Source organism: Micromys minutus (genome assembly GCF_963924665.1).
Source record: "Micromys minutus genome assembly, chromosome: 9".
Taxonomy (NCBI): domain Eukaryota; kingdom Metazoa; phylum Chordata; class Mammalia; order Rodentia; family Muridae; genus Micromys; species Micromys minutus.
Window position 1 is genome coordinate 34,318,145 of NC_137978.1, and position 22,061 is coordinate 34,340,205.

Genomic DNA, 22,061 nt, shown 5'->3' on the forward strand with positions numbered 1-22,061 from the left:
CATTAGTCCTCATGATTAATTCACAGCCACACTGTGATGGAGTGGGCTTGTCCCCAGTCAGTGCCTCCACTGGGGCCCACCTGTTAGCAACAAACAAACAAAGGGGATAAATAATGCATTGGGAGCCAAGCCAGGCAAGGCAGCATATTGAAATTAGTAAGGATTAGCTGAGCAGCTTGAGGATAAAATATTTACCAGGTGGGACTGGGCTTAGAAAGGCCAGCGCCCCTGCCCCATCCCCAGCATCCCTAAGCACAGCTAAGCTGTTCTCTAGAGCATCACTGCCTAGGACTGGAGACCACCAACACTACTAATCCCACTCTGCTGATGAGGTCCTTCCATGGAAGTCTGCTGGCATGGTCTTGGGAAAACCAAGATGCTTGGAGGGACTACAGGCAAGGAAGAATAGACATCTATCTCTTTAGAATCCGGACCCAAGGACCATGACTAATACTCAGAACCTTGGCATGTAAAGTATTTGGCATGGCAAATGTCAGGCTGGAGAAGGTGTAATCTTGGGCTCTTGGTTCCCCCCTTCCTTCTACTTTATGCATGGGCTCTCTCTCTCTCTCTCTCTCTCTCTCTCTCTCTCTCTCTCTCTCTCTCTCTCTCTCTCTCTGTGTGTGTGTGTGTGTGTGTGTGTGTGTGTGTGTGTGTAAATAACCCCTCAAGTAGTATATTGTCTAGCAGGATGTGTCAGAAGCAGTCATGGTAAGTGGGCCCATCCTTACACAGACATGGGGCTAAGGTATGCTAATCCTTAGGGAGATGAGCAGGCCTTAGGTCTCAGGAAATAAGAATGCCAGATGAGAAGTTGATTTCTAGACAAAGAAGAACATGTGAAAGGGCTGTACTACCTCAGACACAAGGCCAGATGCCTAAAATATTGTACAAGTTTAGATGTTTTCCTATGAATAGCAAGGTAGGCAATGACCACCTGAGAAAGTGGTAGTTGCTTTCAATGTTTCATATACCCCATTCCTTGAATTTATGACTTCCTTCCACTTCCACTGAGCTACATCCCCAGACTCCTTGCAGGCAAGTTTCTATTTTTCACTTAACCTAGCTTAACTCCTGTTGACATCTTTAACCATAGTTCAGTTGTCAGCACTGGCAAGCTTAGTGTTGGCCCTGTGCTGTTAATATTAACTAAAGGCCCTACTTCAGTTTGGCCATTGGTATCTGTTTCTCTTTTCTAGTCTAGCATCACTGAGGGGGTTTAAGATGGAGTGAAATGTCTAGAATCATGGTAGAAACCATTGTAGAAAGAATGGCAGTAGTGCTGCTTTTGCCTAGAAGAGTGGTGCTGGACACTCAAGCTCCAAGGATGGACAGGGTAGATAATTCTGCTTAAGAAGAGAAAAGAAAGTTTCAGTGCCAGCTCTGAGCAGCATCCGAGGAATGTGCAGAAGAACAAGTGCTCATAGGAGCCAGTATGGCAAGGAAAGAACATGGTCATTTCACTAAAGCCATAAACGGGTTGCTCATTCAGAAGCAGGTTAGATCCCTAGAACCCATATGATTGATGTTGCACACAAACTATAACTCCAGGTCCAGCACCCTCTGTGGCTTCGGGGAGCACCAAGAACCTAAATGGTGTATAGACATATAGGCAAAACCATACAGTCAACCAATCAGTAAATAAATAAATTCATTCAAACTTAAGAAGCCCCACCTCCAAGAGGTGACCCTTAGATCATTAGAGAAGGCAGCTTTGGTAAAGCAGGTTGTAAGGTGGGAGACAAGGAAAGGAGACCTTAAGCCTCAGGCATTAACCAGCTGGGAGAGCCATTAAATAGACACTGGCTCCCAAATGGGAGGTTGGATAAGAGTCCAAGCTGGAGACCCACTAGGGCTGTATCCTAGAGTAAGGGCAGTCACTCCAGGCCTTGGGAAAGTGGGTATGCTGGCTTAGATTCCAGCATGAGGTGAAGTGGACAAATCAGCATTGGAAGGAGTAGCAGGATTGGTCCCCTATGGTGACATATGCAAATAGATCAAATATCTGTCCTTTTGGGAATGGGAGGTAGAGTACTTGACTGGTAGATTGAGATCTGTGGGGAGGGCAGGAGCTTGTTCACCTGAGGGCTAAAGGTAAGTGTTTACCCTTGACAGGAGTCTTGGAGTTGCCTGGGCAGTTTATGTACCACAGGGAATGGTGAGATCTCATGGCAGTGACACTAGTCTATAAGGTTGTGAGTCTCTCCACACAAAACCAAGATGTGGGCCTAGAGAAGGAGCTTGGGTTCTTTCAGGCCAGGATTTCAAAAGAAAAAGGGGACAAAGTTGAGAATGTTGACAAAACGTCTGATAAGGTGGGCCCTGAAATCCACGTTCTAAGGTAGGTGTCCATTATGTTCTAAGGATAGAAAAAGTACCTAGGACACATGCAGTATCAATCCCCTCTTCATCCTCAGACCAGTTAGAAACTTCTGAAATTAGGGCATCAGTGTGTACTTGGTTTGGCTATCTTTCAACTCTAGGTCTGTCTGAGATGGGAATCTCATTTTGTAGACTCAATCTCCCAAGAACTGAGCCACCATGCCTGGCTGAAGTCTGCTTATTTTAGTTTCTGATTTAGTTAGGCATGGTCCCGGCCCTGAGCTCTGCAAGTGAAATAAAAGCAAATATGGGAACTCTAGGAATGATACTTAAAGTGAAACCATCAGGGAAGTGTGTTCTTGTCTTTTCTCTGTGTCCCTCCTCCTCCTGTCTGGAACACTCAGTGGAAACATGAGTCTCAGCAGACCGTGTTTGTTAAATCTGTTGAGCTGTTCTGGACAGCCAACTCTATCCTTCAGACCTCAGGCTTGACCATGGGTTACCCAGATCTACTTTGTCACTTCTAGCTGTAGCAGTCCCTGGCGGCCCAGCCCTTCCAAGCAGGGCTGGGAATGGGCTGGGGGAGGCGGGCATCTGTGGTAATGGCCAGAGCATCGCCCTGTTACTACAGCGTATTTCACTTTTAATTCTGACATATAATGTAATGATCTTTTTTAAGGCCCGATGATATTATCTGCCTGACTAGATTATTGAGTCTTCATCATCTCCAGATAAATTTACGGCCAGGACGAGGCTCAGGATTTATCATCAGTCAATAGAGCTCAATACTCTAACAAGGCGTGTAATAAGATATACATATTTAATGATCCAAGGGGAGGAGCACTAATGGGAGCCCAGACTGAGTGGTCCAGGGGGCTGGGCTGGGGCTTTGCCATAGGGCTGCCATGGATATAGGGACACTGATGCATTTTTGGCCCTGTGGTTCCAAACCTAAGTCTTTCTTAGGACTACACATCTCCCTCCTGAGACCTTAAGGGCAGGCAGAGACAGGGACAGCACCTGAGCACCTGGTACTCCCTAACCTCCATTCCCACCCCTAGGGAATTATCTCCTGTTATACACCCTAGAAGGGCTAGGTTGTTCTCTGACTTGCCTGTTCAGGTCCCTGAACATCAGAAAGGGCCCACAAGGGAGGGAGTGTTGGGGCTCCATGCCCAGGCCATGCTGATGGTGACGGATGGTTTTTCATTATAGCCTCTCAGGTCCTGCCCGCGCCCTGTGTGGAAATTCTATTTATTCCCTAATTTGTAAAAATTCCCTCTTTATCTGATCCCAATCAGGGCGGGGTAATTGGCTCTCTGGGGCAGCGGCTGGGGTCCTTGATGAAGAGCTATGTGGATGTACCCAGCCTGGCCCCCTCCCGTCCCGCCACCAGGGCCCACAATTAATAATGATTTGCAAATGGCAGACAAGCAATAACACAGAAAGATGTGGCATCCGTGCTGCCTCTTCATTTCCTCCCCTCACAGATATAAATGGCCACAGAGTAAAACCCAGTACTATAAATTCTGAAATTAGTTATTCACTGGGACAAATGGGATCTGAAGGCCTACAGTCCCACTCCCTACCACCCCTGCCCTTGCTTTCCCTGATCCAGGCTGTTTTCAGGTCTTCTTCCTTAAATATAAACTCAGTTCCTCACCTTCCCTCCACAGCTCCAGTGACCCTCTTCTTGGAAGCGAGCACTTGGTCTAGGCTTGCCACTTCCTTAGTAGAGACCACAGCCAGCAAGTGGGATCTAGCTCCACCTCCTCTCAAGGGCCTCTCTGGCTGGTTGACCTGGCTTCTGTCCCTATTCTGCATTGGGTATGAATGGAGTTGATGTGGCCTGCCAGGCCTGGGAGTCTGGATCAGTGTTGGTCAGATCAGAGTTGTCTTCTTTGGCATTTGGGATCAATCCAGTCATTGGCTTGGCCAAGTCTGAGTTGGGCTCATAACAGCCAAATGCAGCGTAAGTGACTGAAGGGCTGAAGCTGCGCTTACTGGTCAGGCATCTCCGGGAGGTTGGCAAAGGCATTTCCGGGCACCATGCCCTCTCGGCCAGGCACATCCTCCCCCCACCCCCCAAGTGGCTGTGAGCTGGCGGGTAATGGGCGTGTAATGGCCTCATTTCCATGCCCGGCCTCCAGGAGCGGCGGTAAGTGTTTGATTGCCTTAATTTCCAAACACATCATTATCCTAGCTTTACCAGCGCTTAATAAACACTTTATGAGGATTTTTTAAAAAACATCTTCGGTCCGCATACTTCTCTGAAGTGATAAACTCTAATTAAGTCTAATATTTAAAAATATGGTAATGGTGAGTTGTTTGAATAAGTGGACTGCATTTCTGTAATTTCATTATTACGTAAAACACGCTAATTATTTGGAGCACGCTTATTACAGAGAGAGAAATCGCCTGCTAATCAAGATGAAATTGCCTTTTCCCCTTATTGTAGAACCACCATCATCCTTCACCATCAGCCCTGTGGCACCTCAGGCACCTCAGTGGGGTGGAGGATGATACAGGGAGGGGCAGGAAGATGGGTCACTTTAGAGTCAAGGCCATAAGACCCTGCTTGGGGAGGGTTAGAAGCTAGAAGAGTGCTGAGTGGGAGGAGAGGAGGGCGTGTTTTCTTTCTGGAAAGAGTATCATTCCAGCCAAGGTGGCCATGAATGGGTGAGGGACATAGGAGACTGTGTGGGCCCAGGCTGATCCAGGGGACACAGAGTGAGTGTCAGGACACTAAATTTAGGATAACAATATTATAGGATATTAGAGTAACTGGTAATTAACATAGACACTATTTTAAATACTTCACAGACTTCACATTTCATCTTTTAAATTATCCTTTAAAAGAAGTAGTTGCTGTAATTTTTCTTTCCATTTTAGAGAAAACGCCAAAAAACACAGAAAAGTTAAAGTTCAGGAACTTGATTAGGCTCAGTAATTAAGTATCTGAGTGTGGACTAAACTCAGAATCCGAGGTTCTCTGCTGTTTAAATTCTAAATTCACTGGCTTGGGTTCCTTTGATTTACCTTAAGCTGAACATTGTGCTGGCCCCTGGCCCACCATAGAGTTGCCAAACTTAACGAATAAAAACATAGAGCATCCAGGCAATGGTGGCACATGCCTTTATAATCCCAGTACTCAGCAGGCAGAGGCAGGTGGGTTCTCTGTGAGTTTGAGTCCAGCCTGCTCTGCAGAGTGAGTTCCAGAACAGCTAGACCTTGTCTTAAAATACAGAGAAATAGATTTGAATGTGAAATAACAATTAGTTTTCAGTGTGTGTCCCATTTGATCTGGGATAACATTTAGTCTGGTCGGTCCTTTCAGATTGGCCTAGAAAACCACAGCACTCTTGCTCAGAACATTATTGCTGCTGGATAGCCAGATAGATGTGGGACAAGGTCAGTGAGATCGTAGAATATCAGTGCTCAGAGTTCTTATGATCTCCTCGTTCTCATGCACGGGTCCTGCTCCTTGCAGGTTCTTTCCCCTGCCCATCGCTGCACCCTAGCTTTGCTGGCCTCTGCTCCATGGGCTCAGGTTCCATCCCTTACCAGTTCCTGGACAGATTGCCAAACTGGGTAAAGGCAGGAGACTTGGGGCTACAGTGGTAGGCCTTGACATCTGTCTGCACGCTCCTCTAACCATATCACCTCTTAACCTCATTAACAGCAGTTTTCCACCCCTGATCTTCCAAATTGATATACCCCTTTAGTCATTTTTGTTTTCTTCTTTTGTCATTTCTTATTTCTTCTCTTCTTCCTCCTCCTCCATTTCCTCTTCGAGACAGGGTCTCACTATGTAGCTCTGGCTTTCCTGGAACTAACTACATCCCCTTTAGCCATTTTATATTTGTTCTTTTTACTGGTTCCAACAGTTCTGCACATATGATAGAACTGTCATTTCAGAAGGGCACAGAAAGAGAGGACAGTTTGGTCCATGACAAGTCAATGGGTTCTGCATCAGAAAAATAATAAAGTTAGAGCTATTTCTTACACAAAAGTAATGCCAGACAGATTAAATAGGAAATATAGCTAGAACAGGAGTGTAGCACACCTTTAATCTCAGCACTCAGAAGGTACAGGCAGACAGAGCTCTATGAATAAAGGTCAGCCTGGTCCACATAGTGAGACCCTGTAAAAAAAAAAAAAAAAAATCCAAATATTTGTCTGGGAGGATTGCTCAGCTGTTAAAGGCCCCAGCTGTTTTTCAGGAGACCTGGGTTCAATTCCCAGCACATACAACTGTCTGTAATTTCAGTTCCAGGGGACCCAGCATCCTCTCTGGCCTCCACAAGCACTGTATACATGTGGTACACAGACACACATGAAAACAAAATGCTCACATACTTAAAAATAAAAAGTTTAACATAATAATAAAATATATCTGAAATATGAGAAAATTTGTGTTGTGGGCTTCTGTGGGGGAGGTATACACATGGGTGCTTTCAGTTATTCACGTTATTGAGACAGGGTCTCTCACTAAACCCCTAAACTCTCCCAACTCAGCTAGATTGGCTAAGGACCCTCCCATCTCTGCCTCTCTACTGCTGGAGTTGCAGGTTTATACTAGCATGCCTGGCTGTTATGTGGATACCCTGCATTAAACTCCACCAATATTTATGTATTTAGGTGTTGTTGCTGTTTTTAACAATGGGATAGAGCAGTCCTTCTTAAACTAGACACTAAACCTTGAAATCCCAATGAAATGCCTTATAATTTTAGATGACTCAAAGAATCCTACTTAATTCATCCAAAGCTAAATTCACCACTACCTCCAAATTCCAACTCCTCTGGGAATCACTTACCTGCATGGCACTAACATCCTATAATCACTTCTCTGCCAGTCCTCTTATGAAAGCTTACCTCTTTTCAAAGAAAATTTTGTATGGGCATACATTTGTACACACAAAGATGGAAGTGAGAGGACAGCTTGTGGAAGTCAGTTGTCCCCTTCCACCATGAGCTCAAGGGCTTAAACTCAGGTAGTCAGGCATGCACAGCAAGTAGTTACCCACTGGCCCAAATTTTTTTTTTTTTTTTTAATTTCGTGGGTTTATTTGGTGTTTCAAGACTGGGTTTTTCTCTGTGTAGCCCTGCCTGTCCTAGAACTTGCCCTGTAGACCAGGCTGGCCTCAAAAGTACTGGAATTAAAGTTGTACGCCACCTCTGCCCAGCTTTAAAAACAAAAACAAAACCTCTTGCCTCAGTTTCTTCTTCACACTGTCAACATGCCTGATCGCCACAAGCCTTTCGGGTGTGTGCTGTGGCTTAATCTGCTCACAGACGGTTGTACTTTTAGTTCACATCTTAGGATGACAATTCTGAAATCCAGATCTGGTCATGTCACTTTCCTCCTTAAATGCATTAATGTCTCCATAGTGCTACTAGAATCAAATTCTTGAACTCGTTAGATTGGCATTTGGGTTTCTTGAGTTTCCTCTAGTCAGTCACTGCTGATGTGACCACCCATTCACATCTTGTCACGGCCTTAGTATGTCACCAGGTGAAGTTAATGTTGACACTCTAAAGATTGCTTCCAGTGGTGTCTGCATTGCCTCTTCACCTTAGCCCTAACTTTCTAGGCCAGCTCTCTCCGACCTTTGCATGGCTACATTCTTCTGGGAATCCATTTCCCAGCTTCTGAAAGAAGCAGTTCCATGCCTCCATTTTTCATAGCACTACACCTCTTATGGGACCATCTTTGGACTCTCTCTCCAAGTACAGGGAGCTAGTCTTGGGTATCCAGACTCAGTCTGGCCCAAACACACCCAGCACACAGAATAGATCGGCGTACTATCCAAGGGTTTCCTGGACCCTTTTTTTCATGAAGGTCTTCCCTGGCCAGCGTCCTAGGGCTTCCTTCCTATGCTCTACTCTTCAGTTTCTAGTCACCAACAGGCATTCAGTGCCACCTCAGGTGGGTTCCTTTATAAGCGATCTCAGCCACCATTCCAGTAGCAGTTTTGCCATGCAACTCTGACCACTCTAAGTACCTAACAGACTTAGCCTTGATAGGTGCTCCCCTTTGTGGGTTTCCATAGCTGTTATCCTTACATTCTGGTCTTGTCCCTATAAAAATATTTATTTTTTTAAAAGATGTGACTCATTTATTTTATGTATATGAGTACCCTGTAGCTGTCTTCAGACACACCATTAGAAGGCATCAGATCCCATTACAGATGGTTATGAGCCACCATGTTGTTGCTGGGAATTGAACTCAGGACCTCTGGAAGAGCCATCTCTCCATCCCTAAAAATATTTCTAGCACTAAGGATATTAATATCTTTCAAAAGAAAAAGTTCCCAAGCTGATGTGGCTAGCCTTCTAGAACTTGAAGGTAAAGACCTATTTAGCAACCTATTATCCTGTGTCACGGTACCCTTAAGATGGCCTAATTAGCTCTGCAAAGATACCAACTAACCCAAATGGTCTCAGAGCTTCAGTCTGTCTTACCCTTCCCTACTCTAAGGAAACCACGTGGTGGAAGGAGAGAAATGACCACCATAAGTTATCCTCTGAGTACACACCTGTAACCATAGTTCTCAAAAGGTAGAAGCAGGACCAGGAGTTGAAGGTCAAGGTTATCCTCATCTATAGTAAGTCTGAACCCTGCCCAGGGTCCCGGGGGCTAAGGATACAGCCCAGTGCTAGAGTGCTTATTTCACATGTTCACAGCCCTAGATTTAAGTCCCAGAACCATGCAAAAGAAAGGAGGAAAGCGCAGGATGAGCAAGATGGCACCGTGTCTTCTGATCTACTTAGAAGGAGAGAACCAACTCCCATATATTGTCCTATGACATGTACATACACAGTTAAAACAGAGGTATGTGTAGACCTTTTACACACATTCTGGTGTACACCTTTAATCCCAAGTACTAAAAGAAAAACAGGCTACCCAGGGCTACATAGTGAGACCATATCTTTAAAAAGAAAAAAATGCAGGACTTTAAACAGAAGGCAGGAAGAACCACTAAAGGAATTTAAAGTGGGAAGGACGTGATAAGATTTGTGTAAAAAAGATCATATTGGCTACAAGAGGGTGGATCTGAGGGACAAGCCAGACTGTTTCAATCTAAGAATTACAGGGTGTGTACCTACAAGTGACTAGCTACTGGAAAAAGGAAGCATTTGATTAGCAGTGGTTCTCAACCTTCCTAATGCTATGACCTAGTACAGTTCATGTTGTAACCCCAACCACAAAATTATCTTTGTTGCTACTTTGTATCTGTAATTTTTCTAAGCAGTGCTGCAATTTGTAAGACCACCAGAAATACATGTTTTCTGATGGTCAAGACCCACAGGTTAAGAACCAACCACTGGATTAAAGAACAAGGAAACCAGATCCGCAGAGGTTTCAGACCTGGTTAGATCTGGCCAGTGTGCATGAGGTGTTGACTTTGTTGGAGTTTCGGCTGATTTACTGTATAGTGCCATGTGCCGATGTCGAGAATGCATGAGAAGGAAGAGAGAACCTGGGCAGAATATTCAGTACTGGGGTGTTTTGATTCTGTTTAGCTGGAAAGAACTGTTTGAAGATTTGAGTTTGTGGTGGGACTGAAGAGAGCGATCCTGGATGGGGAGGATAGCCATCAGGAACAGCCAGAGCTCATGATTTAAGTGAAGTTGGCCATGTTGGCATGGGGAAAAGTCAAGATCGACTGAGGTGAGCAGGCACCTCTTGGCACAGGTAAATCGGCACTTGCTCATTGGTGGCCTAGGGGTCTAGACTAAGACATTTACTTGGTCCAAGGGAGGCAGATTGAGTGATTTGTCCAGCATTGAGGGAGGAGCCAGATGAAGTCAATAGAAAACTAATTTTCTTTTCTGCTAAAAGAAATGAGGTGTGTGGCCGCTGGGTAATTGCAGATAACGAGGGGACTTATTCTTAATATGCACAGCGGCCATGGTCTCCAGAGTGCTGAAGACAGGGAGGATTTGAGGTGCCCTGACAGGGCTAGGTTTATTTGGGAAAAACATCCCTCTCTCTGTCCTAGGATCCCTCTTGTCTCAACAATGCCATCACAGCATCTGGCCCCACAACTCCTGTCCTATTCCTTTCAACTGCTTAGCTCCTCCTGTCATACCCCTCCCTCTACCCCCACAGCACTGGAGCACTCACTAAAGGAGACAAATGACAGGGCCTCAGCTGAGCAGGGTGCGTGTCCGGCCCATAAACCACGGGGATGGGTCATGTCTGGAGTTGCCATGGCCGCCACTACCCACCCATCTGTCTTCTCCCCATTCTGCCTCAAAGCAGACCAGTCCTGACTTGTTTCCCGAGTCCCTAGAGAAACACGTATCAACTCCCCACATCTCTGTCCACCATAGGGTACATACATATTGAACCCTTCTAAGACAGAATCTCATACGATGGGCCTGCCCTCAATCCTCGGCTAATGAGACATTTTCTTTGCAGGGTGGTGGGGGAGGGGGCAGGAGTCCCCCTTCTTAGACCACAGTCTTAGGGCAAGCATAGGAGCTCAATGGAAGGAAAAGATCCAGAGGCCTCCTGACCTCCTTACCACTCTTTACTTGGATTATGCCATCAATGTACAGTACTTCTACATCACAGCATCCATGAAATGAGGCTATGGCCCAAGGAAGCTGAACCTAGGTAGATGGGCAGTTCCTATGCTATGCTTCCTCTAGCACAGTGGTTCTCAACCTTCCTGACACTGCAACCCATTAATATAGTTCCTCAGCTTCTGGTGACACCTCCCACCCCAAGTTATTTTCATTGCTACTTCATAACTGTAATTTTGCTACCATTATGAATTGTAAATATCTGATACTGCAGGATATATGTGACACCTGTGAAAGGGTCATTTGACCCTAAATGGGTCTTGACCTGCAGGCTGAGAACCACTGCCCTAGTAGGACAAACTCCAAGTTGCTCCCCTTCTTGCATCTAACAGTGAAGCAAGTCCTGTCCTGGCAAAGTGCCCAGAGTCCCTGCAGCCTCCAGGCTACTTTGATAGCTCACAGCATGGAGTTTTTTAGAGGCCAATACCAGAGAGACTAATAGGGTCTAACACATATAGACTATTTAACCTGATATCTGAGCAAAGACAAGGTCCCAAAAGGTAACCAGCTGCCAAGCCTACTCAAAGGCAGGCTGCAGGTTGACTGCTGCGTATATCTGATAGGCTTATAGCGTATAAACCATGGCCTTCCCTAGCCTGTCTGGAGCTACACAAGGGCAGGTGTTCCCAGGGCATTGGCACAGCCGTGCCAAGTGTTGTGCCTTGTCACCAGTTGAGTGTGGCCTGGGCCACAGTCCCCCCCCCCACAAGTGCCGACAAAGTCACCCTGGCTGTGGGTGTGATGAATGGCCGCACAGTAATGAAATGGAGACATCAAGGCGGGTGGCGGGAAGACGGAGTGTGGCGGACAGGCCGTCCCCATGTGGCGGCAACAAGAAGGATCGCCCAGCGGCCAGGGGCCGTCAAGGGAGAAATTACACATTTACTCTGCCTTTTTCTTACTGCGACGGCGCCCATACATCACCACTGGGGCCGGGATGGGACACAGCGGCCAATTTCCAGCATGAATTATGGGACTGAGAAGCATTGAGTCCAGGCTTCCTGCAGGCCCAGTATCACCCAGCCCAACCCAAGGCTAGAAATGTTGCCATCAGAGCCAGAGATGTCCTTCTCAGGCTTGTGGCTCCTGCATCTGGCCCCTGTCTGAATGTCTTCTCTTCTTTCTAGATGATTGCAAGAACATTGCCAACATCATGAAGACATTGGCATACCGAGGCTTCATCTTCAAGCAGACATCAAAGCCCTTCTGATTGGCAGAGGACGGGATGGGGCAGGACAGGGTAGCTGCTTGGCCCAAACCAGAATCCTCCTCTCCCTCAACAGAGGGAAAAGGGAGAGTGGCACAGCTCTGCGCCCAGAGTGTCCCCCAGCTGCCCTATGGGCTTGTGCCCTGTGTGAGGGCTTGGCCATTTGGCTCTTCTGGAGCAGACACTTTGTGCCCCAACCTACTCCCATTCCCCAGTCTCAGCCCAGTATTAGCCCCTGCCATTATGGGCCTGGGCTAGGGGGAACCCAGGTACTCACTGCCTTCTCCCTGGTACACAGGCTTATGCTGGGACCACCAAGCCCTCCCTGTGCCCCTCCCATCCATAGTGCATGGTGTGTGGTGCCCCCAGGGCTCCAGGACAGATCAGGCCCCACCTTGTGTCCGCCTCCCTCCCATCCCTGCTGTGAACGTGCCACTTGAATAAAGTCGGGGAAACAAGGTCCTAGTGTGTATAGAGTCATCCTTATGTGTAAGGCTGTTGTTATGCTGATGCTCAGGCTTTTCCATACAACCACATCAGCATGTGAGCAGCTGGCACTATAGCACCTTTGCTGCCTTCACTAAAGTTATACAAACTGGGGGTAGGGGGTGGGAGATGGGAAATATCTGGATCACAAGGACCTACCAAAACTGCTGAGATCCTGGCCATATGCAAGACCATCTTAAATATAAAACCATGGGTGCTCAAGTTGCAGGGTCTAGTCAACAAAAGGTGGCTAAGCACCCAAATGTGGACATTGCAAGCCTTTAGGGACTTGCTATAGTGACCCACTGATACATCAGACTCATTCCAGCCAAGGATATGAGGAGGTAAGGAAATAGAATCAGCCCAGTCCAACTTAACAGCTCTATTTACACCATACCACCAACTCTGATGGCCCCTTATGGTTTCTTGGCTTTCTTCACAGAAGATGAGCTGGAGGCTGATTCCCGCCGTTTCCGCTAAAGAGACAGAAAGTGTTGAGGTTAGTGGCCTTTGAGGTCGGACTCAAGGCTTAGTGTCTGTCATTTTTCAGAGAAGAGACCCAATAGTCAACCCACTCCTGTCCTCAGCTTCACCCCTCACAATGGTGACCATTCCCTTGAAGGCACTGAAGAGAGTGGGGTCTATAAACAATGTGTTCTCTTGCAGAGCCAGGGTATACCCCACCCACGCCAGTCCAGGCTCTTACCGAATTGGGTGTTAGGGGTGCACCCACAACATCAATGATGGTGTCCTTGGTAGGGTCAAGGCCAAGTCCAGATTCAGACACTGTTGGCTCAGCAGAGGCCGGGGTTGGTCCCACTGCTGGTGTGGCTGGGCCCCCTAGCACTCCTGCCCGAGCCAGGGCCTCGTGCCGGTGCCGTAGCATCTGTAGCTCATATTCACAGTTGGCACAGGCCTGCTTGAGCTCGTAGAGTAACACCAGGTCACTCCGCAACTCATTGAACATATGCACCAGCTCCTCTGTGGGGGTAGGGCTCAGCTCTGCAAGGAAGACAAAGCCAGACTATGACTGAATGCCTGAAACATGAGTTACCCTCCCTTTCATAGCCCCTGAGAGAAGGGGACATCCATGGAGCTCAGCCTCACTCACCCACACCAAGTTCCAGTAGCATCTGTTCCAGCGCCTTGATCTTCTTCTGACCCACAGAGCTAGGCAGCTTCATCTGCAATGATTAAGGTAGCTAAGTCTTCCACCTCTTGGGATGAGACACGTAGGAAACCCATGGATGTAGCTGTGACTAAAATGGAACTAGCTGAGAAGTGAAGAATGGTAAAGGCAGACTAGGCTTGGCCATGCCATGAGATCCTGACAAGGCCACCTCTCTCCTTAGCCCCCTCACCCATTGCTCTGAACTTAGCATCTGAACCTTAGCAAGGGCCCAAACACTGCATGAGGTGACTCACCCGCTGGCTCCGTAGTGTGACACCTGCGGACTTAAAATCTGGAAACTTGATGCCTGCAGTCTCGGGAACAGCCTGGAGGAAGAGTTAAAGAGCCTTAGGTGTCACAGGGAGTGGCCCAGGGACCAACTCAGGGTATTCTCAGAATGCCCTCTGAAGCTGGGGACCCTGTGTCATTTGACCCCTCCACCCTGAGCTTGCTGGGTCAGCCTCCACACCGGCTTTTCAGCCTCCTTCTTCTGGGGTAGCTTTTTCTTGGGAGCCTTGCGCTCTGTGCGCCGCTGCTCTGCAGTGGTGTCTGCTGCTGTGATCAGCTTCTGCAGGTCTTGGCTGCGCTTCTCCCTCTCTTTTTTCCGGGCCTCGATCTTACGAAGCTCCTGTAGCAAGTACTCCTCCTCTGCCACCTGCCAAAGCCAGAAATGCTTCAGCATGTATGAGGGCTGTGTGGAAGCAGGGTGGCCAGGGAGCTGAAGGGATACTAGGTTATCTATGAGGGGTCCAGTGTAAAGAGACTACAGAGAAGGGGAGAACAGGGACCATGGAAATGGGCTGGAGGTGGATGGGCCTGGGGGTGAGAGCTGAGCTGTGGAGAGGAGAGCAACAGGTTTCAGGTGTGGAGAAGAGGTTATGACCTGCTCTGGGGTTCGGTTGTAAAGCCGCTCCAGCTGTTCTTTCCGCCGTCTCTCATGCCCAGCATCAAATACTGGTATTTTCAGATCTGTACCTGGCACAGCTCTCACACTGGCAAGCTTGGCACAAATGTGGTAGTACCTTTCTTTCAGGTCCTCCACAGAACGTTTCTGAGGATCAAGACACATGGAGAGGAACACTAAGGAGCACGTGGAAGAAATGGCAGGATCGGGTGCTCACGCAAATGCATACCAGCTCACCTTGAACTGCTGGTGGTCATACCGATCATGAATAACTACGAAGCGGAGGTCAAATCGGCGGCTGAGGTCAAAGAGGTGGTCAGTCTCTGCCTTGGTCCATGCATCATCGTGAAGGTAGAGTTGGTACTCCTGCTCTGAGTACACAGGCACCTGCACTGTCTACCAGCACAAAGACATGGGAACTGCATTCCTTTGTATATAGCCAAGGCTGGCCATATTACCAAAACCATTCCTGTTTATTACCAACCCCTGTACCCCTGTAGGGGCAGCCTGTAGGAAGGACCCAGTGGGATTAGCCAGAGGCCCCTCCCTAAGGCTCTGGGTCAATGTCCTTCCTCTCTTGGAATGAGCCACATGCTCCTATCTGATTTGTAAGCACTTCTAGGCACCCAACGGTCAATTCTAAAGTCGCTCACCTACCAGACAGAGAAAAAAGGCCCAGAGTTTTTTCTGAAGCACTACTGCCACCCAGTGGTGATAGTGGGACTTGTCTGGCCCATCTCAGAGTATTTCAAAGTTGGGCATCTCCAGGGAATCTTACTGCCTATGCCCCCTTTCCCTCCTGGCCCACATTCCTCCCGCCCCAGGTGCCCTTTCAGAGTTACCAGCCTCACCACAATTGGGTCACAGATCAGAAACATAAGAAGGAGTGCTGGGCTAGAATAGGAAGTTTCTCATGAATTCAAAAGTACAGCAGGCTCTTTCCAACTGCCTCTTGGACACTTCCTACCAGATGTCACACATCCCTAGCCTTAACATGTTCAATACTGTGTTCATCCCTCTTCTTCAAACGTCCCCAAACCACACCTCAACCACCGTCACCAAAGCCAGCAAGCACAGAAGCCTGTTTCTAATGGCAGTCTATGCTTCTGTTTTGTTGTTGACACAGCCTTGGTAAGTGGCCTTGGCTGGTCAGCACTCTGTGAAGAACAGACTGGCTCTAACTCATAGCAGTCCTCCTGTCTCAGTTTTCTAAGCACTGAGATTACAAGCACACCACCATACCTGGCATTGGGTAGCATCTTTTAATTCCTACTTTTTACTTAATCTGGGCTTTACCTCCAGAATCCCCATCCGTCTCAATGGCCACAACACATTCAGAGCAGCACAACACTGTTGCTGGCCTACTCAGGACACCTTTCAGTCCTCTTCCAATCAATTCTCTATCTGCAAACAAGACTGACACCATGCTACTTACAAGGCAGACCAGTGCAGTCTGTCAAAACTGGCCTACAGTAAGGATGGAAACAAAGAAGTACTTTTCTATATCACAACTGTGTGCCTATCCATGTAATATAAACATGAACTTGTATTCTCTTAAAATCCTGTATCTTTCTCAGTCTCTTCTGGACTACAAACAGAAAAAGATCACACTCATCTGTTCCTAGGAAAGGTACTGTTCCAGATCAACCTCTAAGATAAAGTGCCTTCTACATAATTCATACATTCAAGACCAAGACTTGGCCAGTTCTTTTCCTCAACTTTATTCTTAATTCCACATTCATTTTACCAACATGACATTCTCATCCTTTTGACCTCTCAGGCATCATCTCTGGAAAATCTCTCGAGTTTCCCAGACTTGGCTGCATGTACTTCTTAGTAATTTAATGTGTGTGTGTGTGTGTGTGTGTGTGTGTGTGTGTGTGTGTGTGTGTGTGTGTGTGTGTGTGTGTTGAGAGGGATGTGACTATGGAGATCAGAAGAAGGCATTGGATGTCCAGAAGAATCTGGAGTTTGAGGTAGCTGTGAGCTACACACCCCCACCTTCCAAATACCAGGATCACAAGTGTGCACCACTGTGCCTGGCTAACTAAACCTTAAGGCTAAATAGAAGTGAACTAGTGAGGGAGAACGGGGACGACACAGGGACATGAGATGAAATACCTAATGTGTGCACCTGGCTTCGGGAAGCAGGCTGGGAAACAGTGAGCTGAGAAGGAGTCTGCTGCAGCAGTAGAACCAGCTGCTGCAGGGAGAGCTCGACTTCACCTAGGTGTTACAAGATCCAACGAGGCTGGTTTTAAAGAGATTAAAGGACTTGTTTCTAGATTTGGGTTCTACCCCCAGCACCCACATGGCCGCTCACAACCATTTATAATTCCAGTTCCAGTGGATCAAACTTCCTCTTCAGCCTACGTGGGCACTGCACCCATGTGGTATACAAACACATACAGGCAAACACCCATACATGTGTACATAAAATAATTTTTAAAGTCCTGTTTCTTGTATCTAAGACCATCTGGCAGCAGAGAAGGTGTTGGGGTGAAAGAAGAATAGGAAACTAAGGAGCCACCTTCAGCAGTGGTGGCAGTGAGAAGCCATAAGCCCAGACTAAAGCAGCAGAGAAGGCACAGGCCTAGAAGCTGGAGTAACAGGAAATTCCAGAATTGGGCATGAAGGGCCAAGGAGGATGCCACCATCGATGACTACTGGACTCCTGACCTGAGCAGCAGCAGAGGGAGAGTCACAGAGAGAAAGACACAGAGGAAGAACATGAATTCACTAAATCTGATTTCGTTCACTACCTTGTAGTCACCCAGACTTTGCCAGAACTCATCCAGTCCTGATATGACTCTACTTTAAAATCTATGGGTGGCTCCAAGTTCTTAAGCTTGGTTGCCAAGGGCCACTTGGCATGGTCACTGTTGATCAACAGAGCCACACACTCCCATCACCCTACATGGAGCTTTAGGGTTTACTGGTATGGGAATGCCCAGAGCATTCAACTCTTTACACTCTAAATTGCAGCTTTGTTTTAGGTGTGTAGGAATGAGTTTATCCTGAGGTCAGAGTCAGTTTTCTCCTTCCACCATGTAGGTCCCAGGGGTCAATCTTGGCCATAGGCCTGTCTGCAGGAGCCTCTGGGCCTTACTATATATATATTATATATATATTTTTTTCACCATGTTCCATGTACATGAAGAGGGGGAAAATCGCTGTACCTGGTACCATCAGTGAGGAAACTCCCATAACTCTCCAGCCTTCCAAATAGTTTATCTCCTACCAGACTGCAACTGTCCCCATATTCCTCTGTTGCTTAATCACATGTCATTTTTAAGGACAGATACTTTGACTTATTTTTGTTCTCAATGTTTAGGCTTTAACATGCTGGAGTAGTAAGTACTAAACACAAATTAAGTATTCTCTTAAAGATAAAAGATCATAACATGTTTGTCTCCCTCAAACACTTCACCGTTTCACTGAGCTCTATCACATCAATTGGCCCTGAGCGTCCTAAGAATGATAGTGGGATGGAGGAAACTTAGCTTTGAAATGGGTGTGATAGAACCACACTAGGCTGTGCTCAGTCTGAGAAAGCCTATAAGTCATCCAAGAGGCACAAGATACATCATCAGACTGAGAAAAATCTGAGTTTGACCCTCTGGTGTTTTAAACTCTAATTCTAGATTGTTCTGAGCCACACTGTATAGTACCTTCGCCACAGGCTATCCAATCATAGCCTACTCTAGTTCATTCTCTCAATGGCTGGATGAGACTGGAAAAGGCACTGCTTTAGATAAGGCTCTATAATCTACACCCAAAAAAAAAAAAAAAAAAAAAAAAAAACAACCCACTGATCTTGGTTTAGGGTGCTTAGCCATAAAGGATGAAGAGCACAGGCAGAGATTTGATTAGGAATAGAATTAGCAGAACAGATCTCAAGGTCTAGTTCCCAGAGAGGTTCTCCCTGACCACTCTTAGGGTTGACAAGGTGGCTCAGAAGGCCAAACAACCTAAGTTTGATCCCTGCAGCCCATCTCGAAGTTGTCCTCTGGTCTGCTGGCATGTGCTATACAAGTGCTGGTACATACAAAAGAAATGAATAAAACGTAGGCCTCTCCTACACCACCAGTAAATGCACTGTTTTCTCATTTCCTGTCATTAAAATTCTAGTTCCAGTGTATTGGCAGCACTTCTCTGCCAGAATTCAATTTATTTCTTTGCATGCCATCCCCTCCTTGTCCTTTTGTTCACAGCTGAGAGAAATGGCCAAGTCAAAGATGAGTCCCAAGTGTATAATACAGGCACCAGTGTAGAAATGCTCACTGAGTAGGAACAGAGGAAGGGTTACGAGTTCTCATGTGAGCCACCCATGCGACACTCAGAAAGGGATATTAGTAAATCAGATCTTCTGGAGTGAGGTCATTAGCTGCTGAAGAGTAACTGAAGTTCCAGGGCTAAATGAGAACAAGAAAGAAGCACCTGTGCAGCTCTGAGGAACAGCAGCACTTGCAGGCCAAGAGAAGACACTACAGCCCACAGGAGATCCAGGGATGGACAGGATGCAACAGGTAGAAGAAACCCACTAACTGAGTGGGTAAATGTGGCTGGGATTGAGCACATCTGAAGCCAAGCTGGGAGATTGGAAAATTCATGCAGGTGGCTCAGATTTGGTCTGTCAGCAGCTCACCTTATTGAATCTAGCAAAAGGGTAGTCTTTGCCCTCCTCTGCTGCTCGTCGCCAGTGGAAAAACATAGCACCATCCTTTCGAGCTGGGTTGGTAAATGGCATCCACTTCCAAGGTCGAACCTTCTTGGACCCCAATTTAGCCTTCACTGTTCGATACCCCTGACCAGTGTCACTGGGAAGTAGTGGGGGTGCATCCCTGACAGTGGAGGTGAAAGGTTAGAAGCAGGTGTGTGAAGAACCACTAAAGCCAAGAAGCTCAGTCTACCCCAGAATAAGGAAATCATGTCCTGGAGCAAGACACTGAGGAGCCCTGACTGGAGAAAGTAAAAGAAAACAGGGAGGTGGGGCTATGCCAGGTGAGCTAGGGTTAACACGGGGACTTGGGATTCCAATACTTGCTTTTTGTCTGAGTAAAGCAAAGCATAGACCTCTCGATGCATGCCCTCAGGCCTCTTGAAGGTCAGTGTCTCTGAGGACTTTTTGGACTTTTTCTGGAAAGAAAACCACAGGGAGAAAAAATTTCAGCTTAGACCCATCCTTACCTGAAGTTTTTACCCAGCACAGTCTGAACAAATGAATGCTGAACTAAAGTCACAGGAGCCCACTCGTGGGAGCGCCTCTACCAAGTGTGCACTGGTCTTTCCTCTCCCCACTCTCATGTGAGTTGTTAGGGAAGAAAGTCCTCCCCTCACCTCAAGACTGTCATCAGGTCTTGTTCTCTCTTCCCAACAACTTACAAGTGTCACGTTCCCTCGGTCTTCTTGTCCCTTGGAGGTTTCCTACTCTCTTGGTCCCCACCACCTCCCACTGTCCTCTCCATCACTTTAAGGGTGGCATACTTTTTGTTCCGACGTAACTCTCCTTTTATTATCACTTCCGCCATCTCTTTTCTGGTAACACCCCTTCCCATTCCTTCGCCAACACCTTCACTCCCACTTCAACACCCTTGCTACCTTGTCCGGGTTGATAATATCCTTTTTGCTGATGGTCCCAGAAGCGGCATCTCCCTCTGGACCTCCGAGTTCTAGAATGTCTCGTACATCTGCGCCCGTAGCCATCACGCCTGAGGGATGAGGTAGCACCCCGAGGTCAAGGGTCAGTACCTGCAGAAAGATTGTGCTACTGTCAAGGGGGCGGTGCCCCTGCCACTCCAGCTCCAAGTGGGGGCAGGGTTAAGAGGCCAGCCACCAGGAGAATGGTCCAGACCACGCTTGGGTTCTGCCTTACTCTCCGCTCCCCGGGTCGGTGTCCCTTACGGTCATACCGTCTTCCCTGCCTCACCCATGCCCCGTACACACCTGAGTACTCCAGCTGTAGCCCACTCCTCAGATTATCTCTCTGTGTGTGTGTCTCTGAAGAATCACAGGTAGAAACTTCCGGCTGTGCGTCGTAGAAACGCAACCCTCAGAAACACTTCCGGTTGGTGCTTAGGCAAATAGGAGCCGGCTGGCAACCCATTGTGCAAGCTACTGGGTAGGTTGAGTGCTGTGCTCCCACGTATCCGCGCGAGGCGCTGCGAGGCTTGCTTTTGACATTTACGTTCTATTTCGCTCCGTTGTGTCCTGGGCAACGAAAAGGAAGCCCAAAGAAAGCTCTGTGATATTGGAAAATCACATAATTTCTCAAAACCGATTTCTAGACACCTTCATTTACAAAATGAAAATTATACACCTGCTTGAGTGAAATACCAACAACCCATGTACAAAAATAGCACATTGTCTGGGACATATTTTTCTTAATTAACTGGATTAATAATAGTAATTGCCTCTGCTCATTAAGTGCCTCTATATACCAGGCATTGCCATTGAGCTAAACTTTCAGAGCAGAGCTAAAGTAGCCTCCAAGAGAGTAAGAACGACTCTGTCTCTGTCTCTCTCCATCTATCTATCTACCCCTCCCTGTCTACCTCCCCCTTCCTATCCCTTTTCTTTTCCCACAACTCAGAGTGGCCTCTTAACTCATAGTAATCCCCCTGCCTCTCAAGTACTGGGATTTACAGGAACGTGTCATCAGATCAGACTTCTAACGTTTTTATTTAATTTAGGACTCTCCTAAAATTAATTGTGAATCTTTACTCCTATTTCTGGCCAGTGTGATGTACAACACACACACACACACACACACACACACATACTGTACTTTCAACACACAAACTAGAGCTATCTGACTGAAAGAAGGGAACCTTAAATGAGAAAATGCCTTTAAGATCCAGCTTGAAGGCGTTTTCTCAATAAGTGATCAGTGGTGATTGTGGGTGATGTCATCCCTTGGCTGGTGGTCCTGGGTAAGAAACAGGCTGAGCAAGCCAGCAAAAGCACACCTGTAACTGCACCTCTCCATAGCTTCTGCAGCAGCTCCTGCTTCCAGGATTGTTTCCTGAATGAGTTCCTGTCCTGACTTCCTTTGGTGATAAACAGCTATATGGACGTGTAAGCCAAATAAATCCTTCCCTCTCAAACTTGCTTTTTGGTGTTTTATGGAAACAATAATAACCCTAACACACACACACACACACACACCATCACCACCACCCACATCGATATACTTAGGCTGCCAATATTTAGGAATGATCTGAGGCCCTTATCTTGTTTTCACAAGGAAGTATAAGAGTCATTTCAACTGCCTTAACATCAGACTTTTTACTCTTGACTCTAGTATTTGTAATTGCTACCTCCTGTCCCCCTCCAAGTATGGCCTAAAAGTAAAACGACAGACAATATATTAAATG

General features: G+C 47.0%; 2 protein-coding genes across 8 annotated transcripts in view; one reads left to right on the top strand and one right to left on the bottom strand.

Moving 5' to 3' along the window:
- The window catches only part of ERI3 (ERI1 exoribonuclease family member 3), a 127,145-nt gene extending 114,561 nt beyond the window's left edge, over positions 1-12,584 (top strand). For all 5 annotated transcript variants that reach the window (XM_080921929.1, XM_080921926.1, XM_080921928.1 and 2 more), the window contains one exon: positions 12,045-12,584. In XM_080921929.1, coding sequence (XP_080778055.1) covers positions 12,045-12,127 — 83 coding nt within the window. In that variant the 3' untranslated portion in view covers positions 12,128-12,584. The remainder of the gene's footprint in view (positions 1-12,044) is intronic.
- On the bottom strand, positions 6,022-20,726 carry DMAP1 (DNA methyltransferase 1 associated protein 1). Of its 3 annotated transcripts, XM_080921923.1 has the most exons (12): positions 20,632-20,726; positions 20,287-20,436; positions 19,733-19,824; positions 19,334-19,529; positions 14,923-15,081; positions 14,665-14,832; positions 14,251-14,436; positions 14,036-14,107; positions 13,722-13,794; positions 13,317-13,612; positions 13,008-13,086; positions 6,022-6,466 (listed from the first exon to the last, which is right to left on the bottom strand). In XM_080921923.1, exons 2-11 carry the CDS (start codon positions 20,389-20,391, stop codon positions 13,027-13,029), a joined length of 1,407 nt encoding a protein of 468 aa, XP_080778049.1. In that variant the 5' UTR covers positions 20,392-20,436; positions 20,632-20,726; the 3' UTR covers positions 6,022-6,466; positions 13,008-13,026. The 3 variants fall into 3 exon arrangements, with proteins under 3 accessions (XP_080778049.1, XP_080778048.1, XP_080778050.1); XM_080921922.1 differs by lacking the exon at positions 6,022-6,466 and having other exon boundaries at positions 12,802-13,086; XM_080921924.1 differs by lacking the exon at positions 6,022-6,466 and having other exon boundaries at positions 12,802-13,086; positions 20,287-20,396; positions 20,632-20,680.
- Positions 20,727-22,061: the final 1,335 nt, after the last annotated feature.

What these genes read in the sequence shown, in the direction of transcription:
- DMAP1 (XM_080921923.1), bottom strand. Translation starts at nt 20,391, where the DNA reads ATGGCTACGGGCGCAGATGTACGAGACATTCTAGAACTCGGAGGTCCA. An exon ending in ATATTATCAACCCGGACAAG is followed by an intron (nt 19,825 to 20,286) that starts GTAGCAAGGGTG and finishes TTTTCTTTCCAG; the next exon opens with AAAAAGTCCAAAAAGTCCTC. An exon ending in CACCCCTAACACCCAATTCG is followed by an intron (nt 13,087 to 13,316) that starts GTAAGAGCCTGG and finishes CTGTCTCTTTAG; the next exon opens with CGGAAACGGCGGGAATCAGC.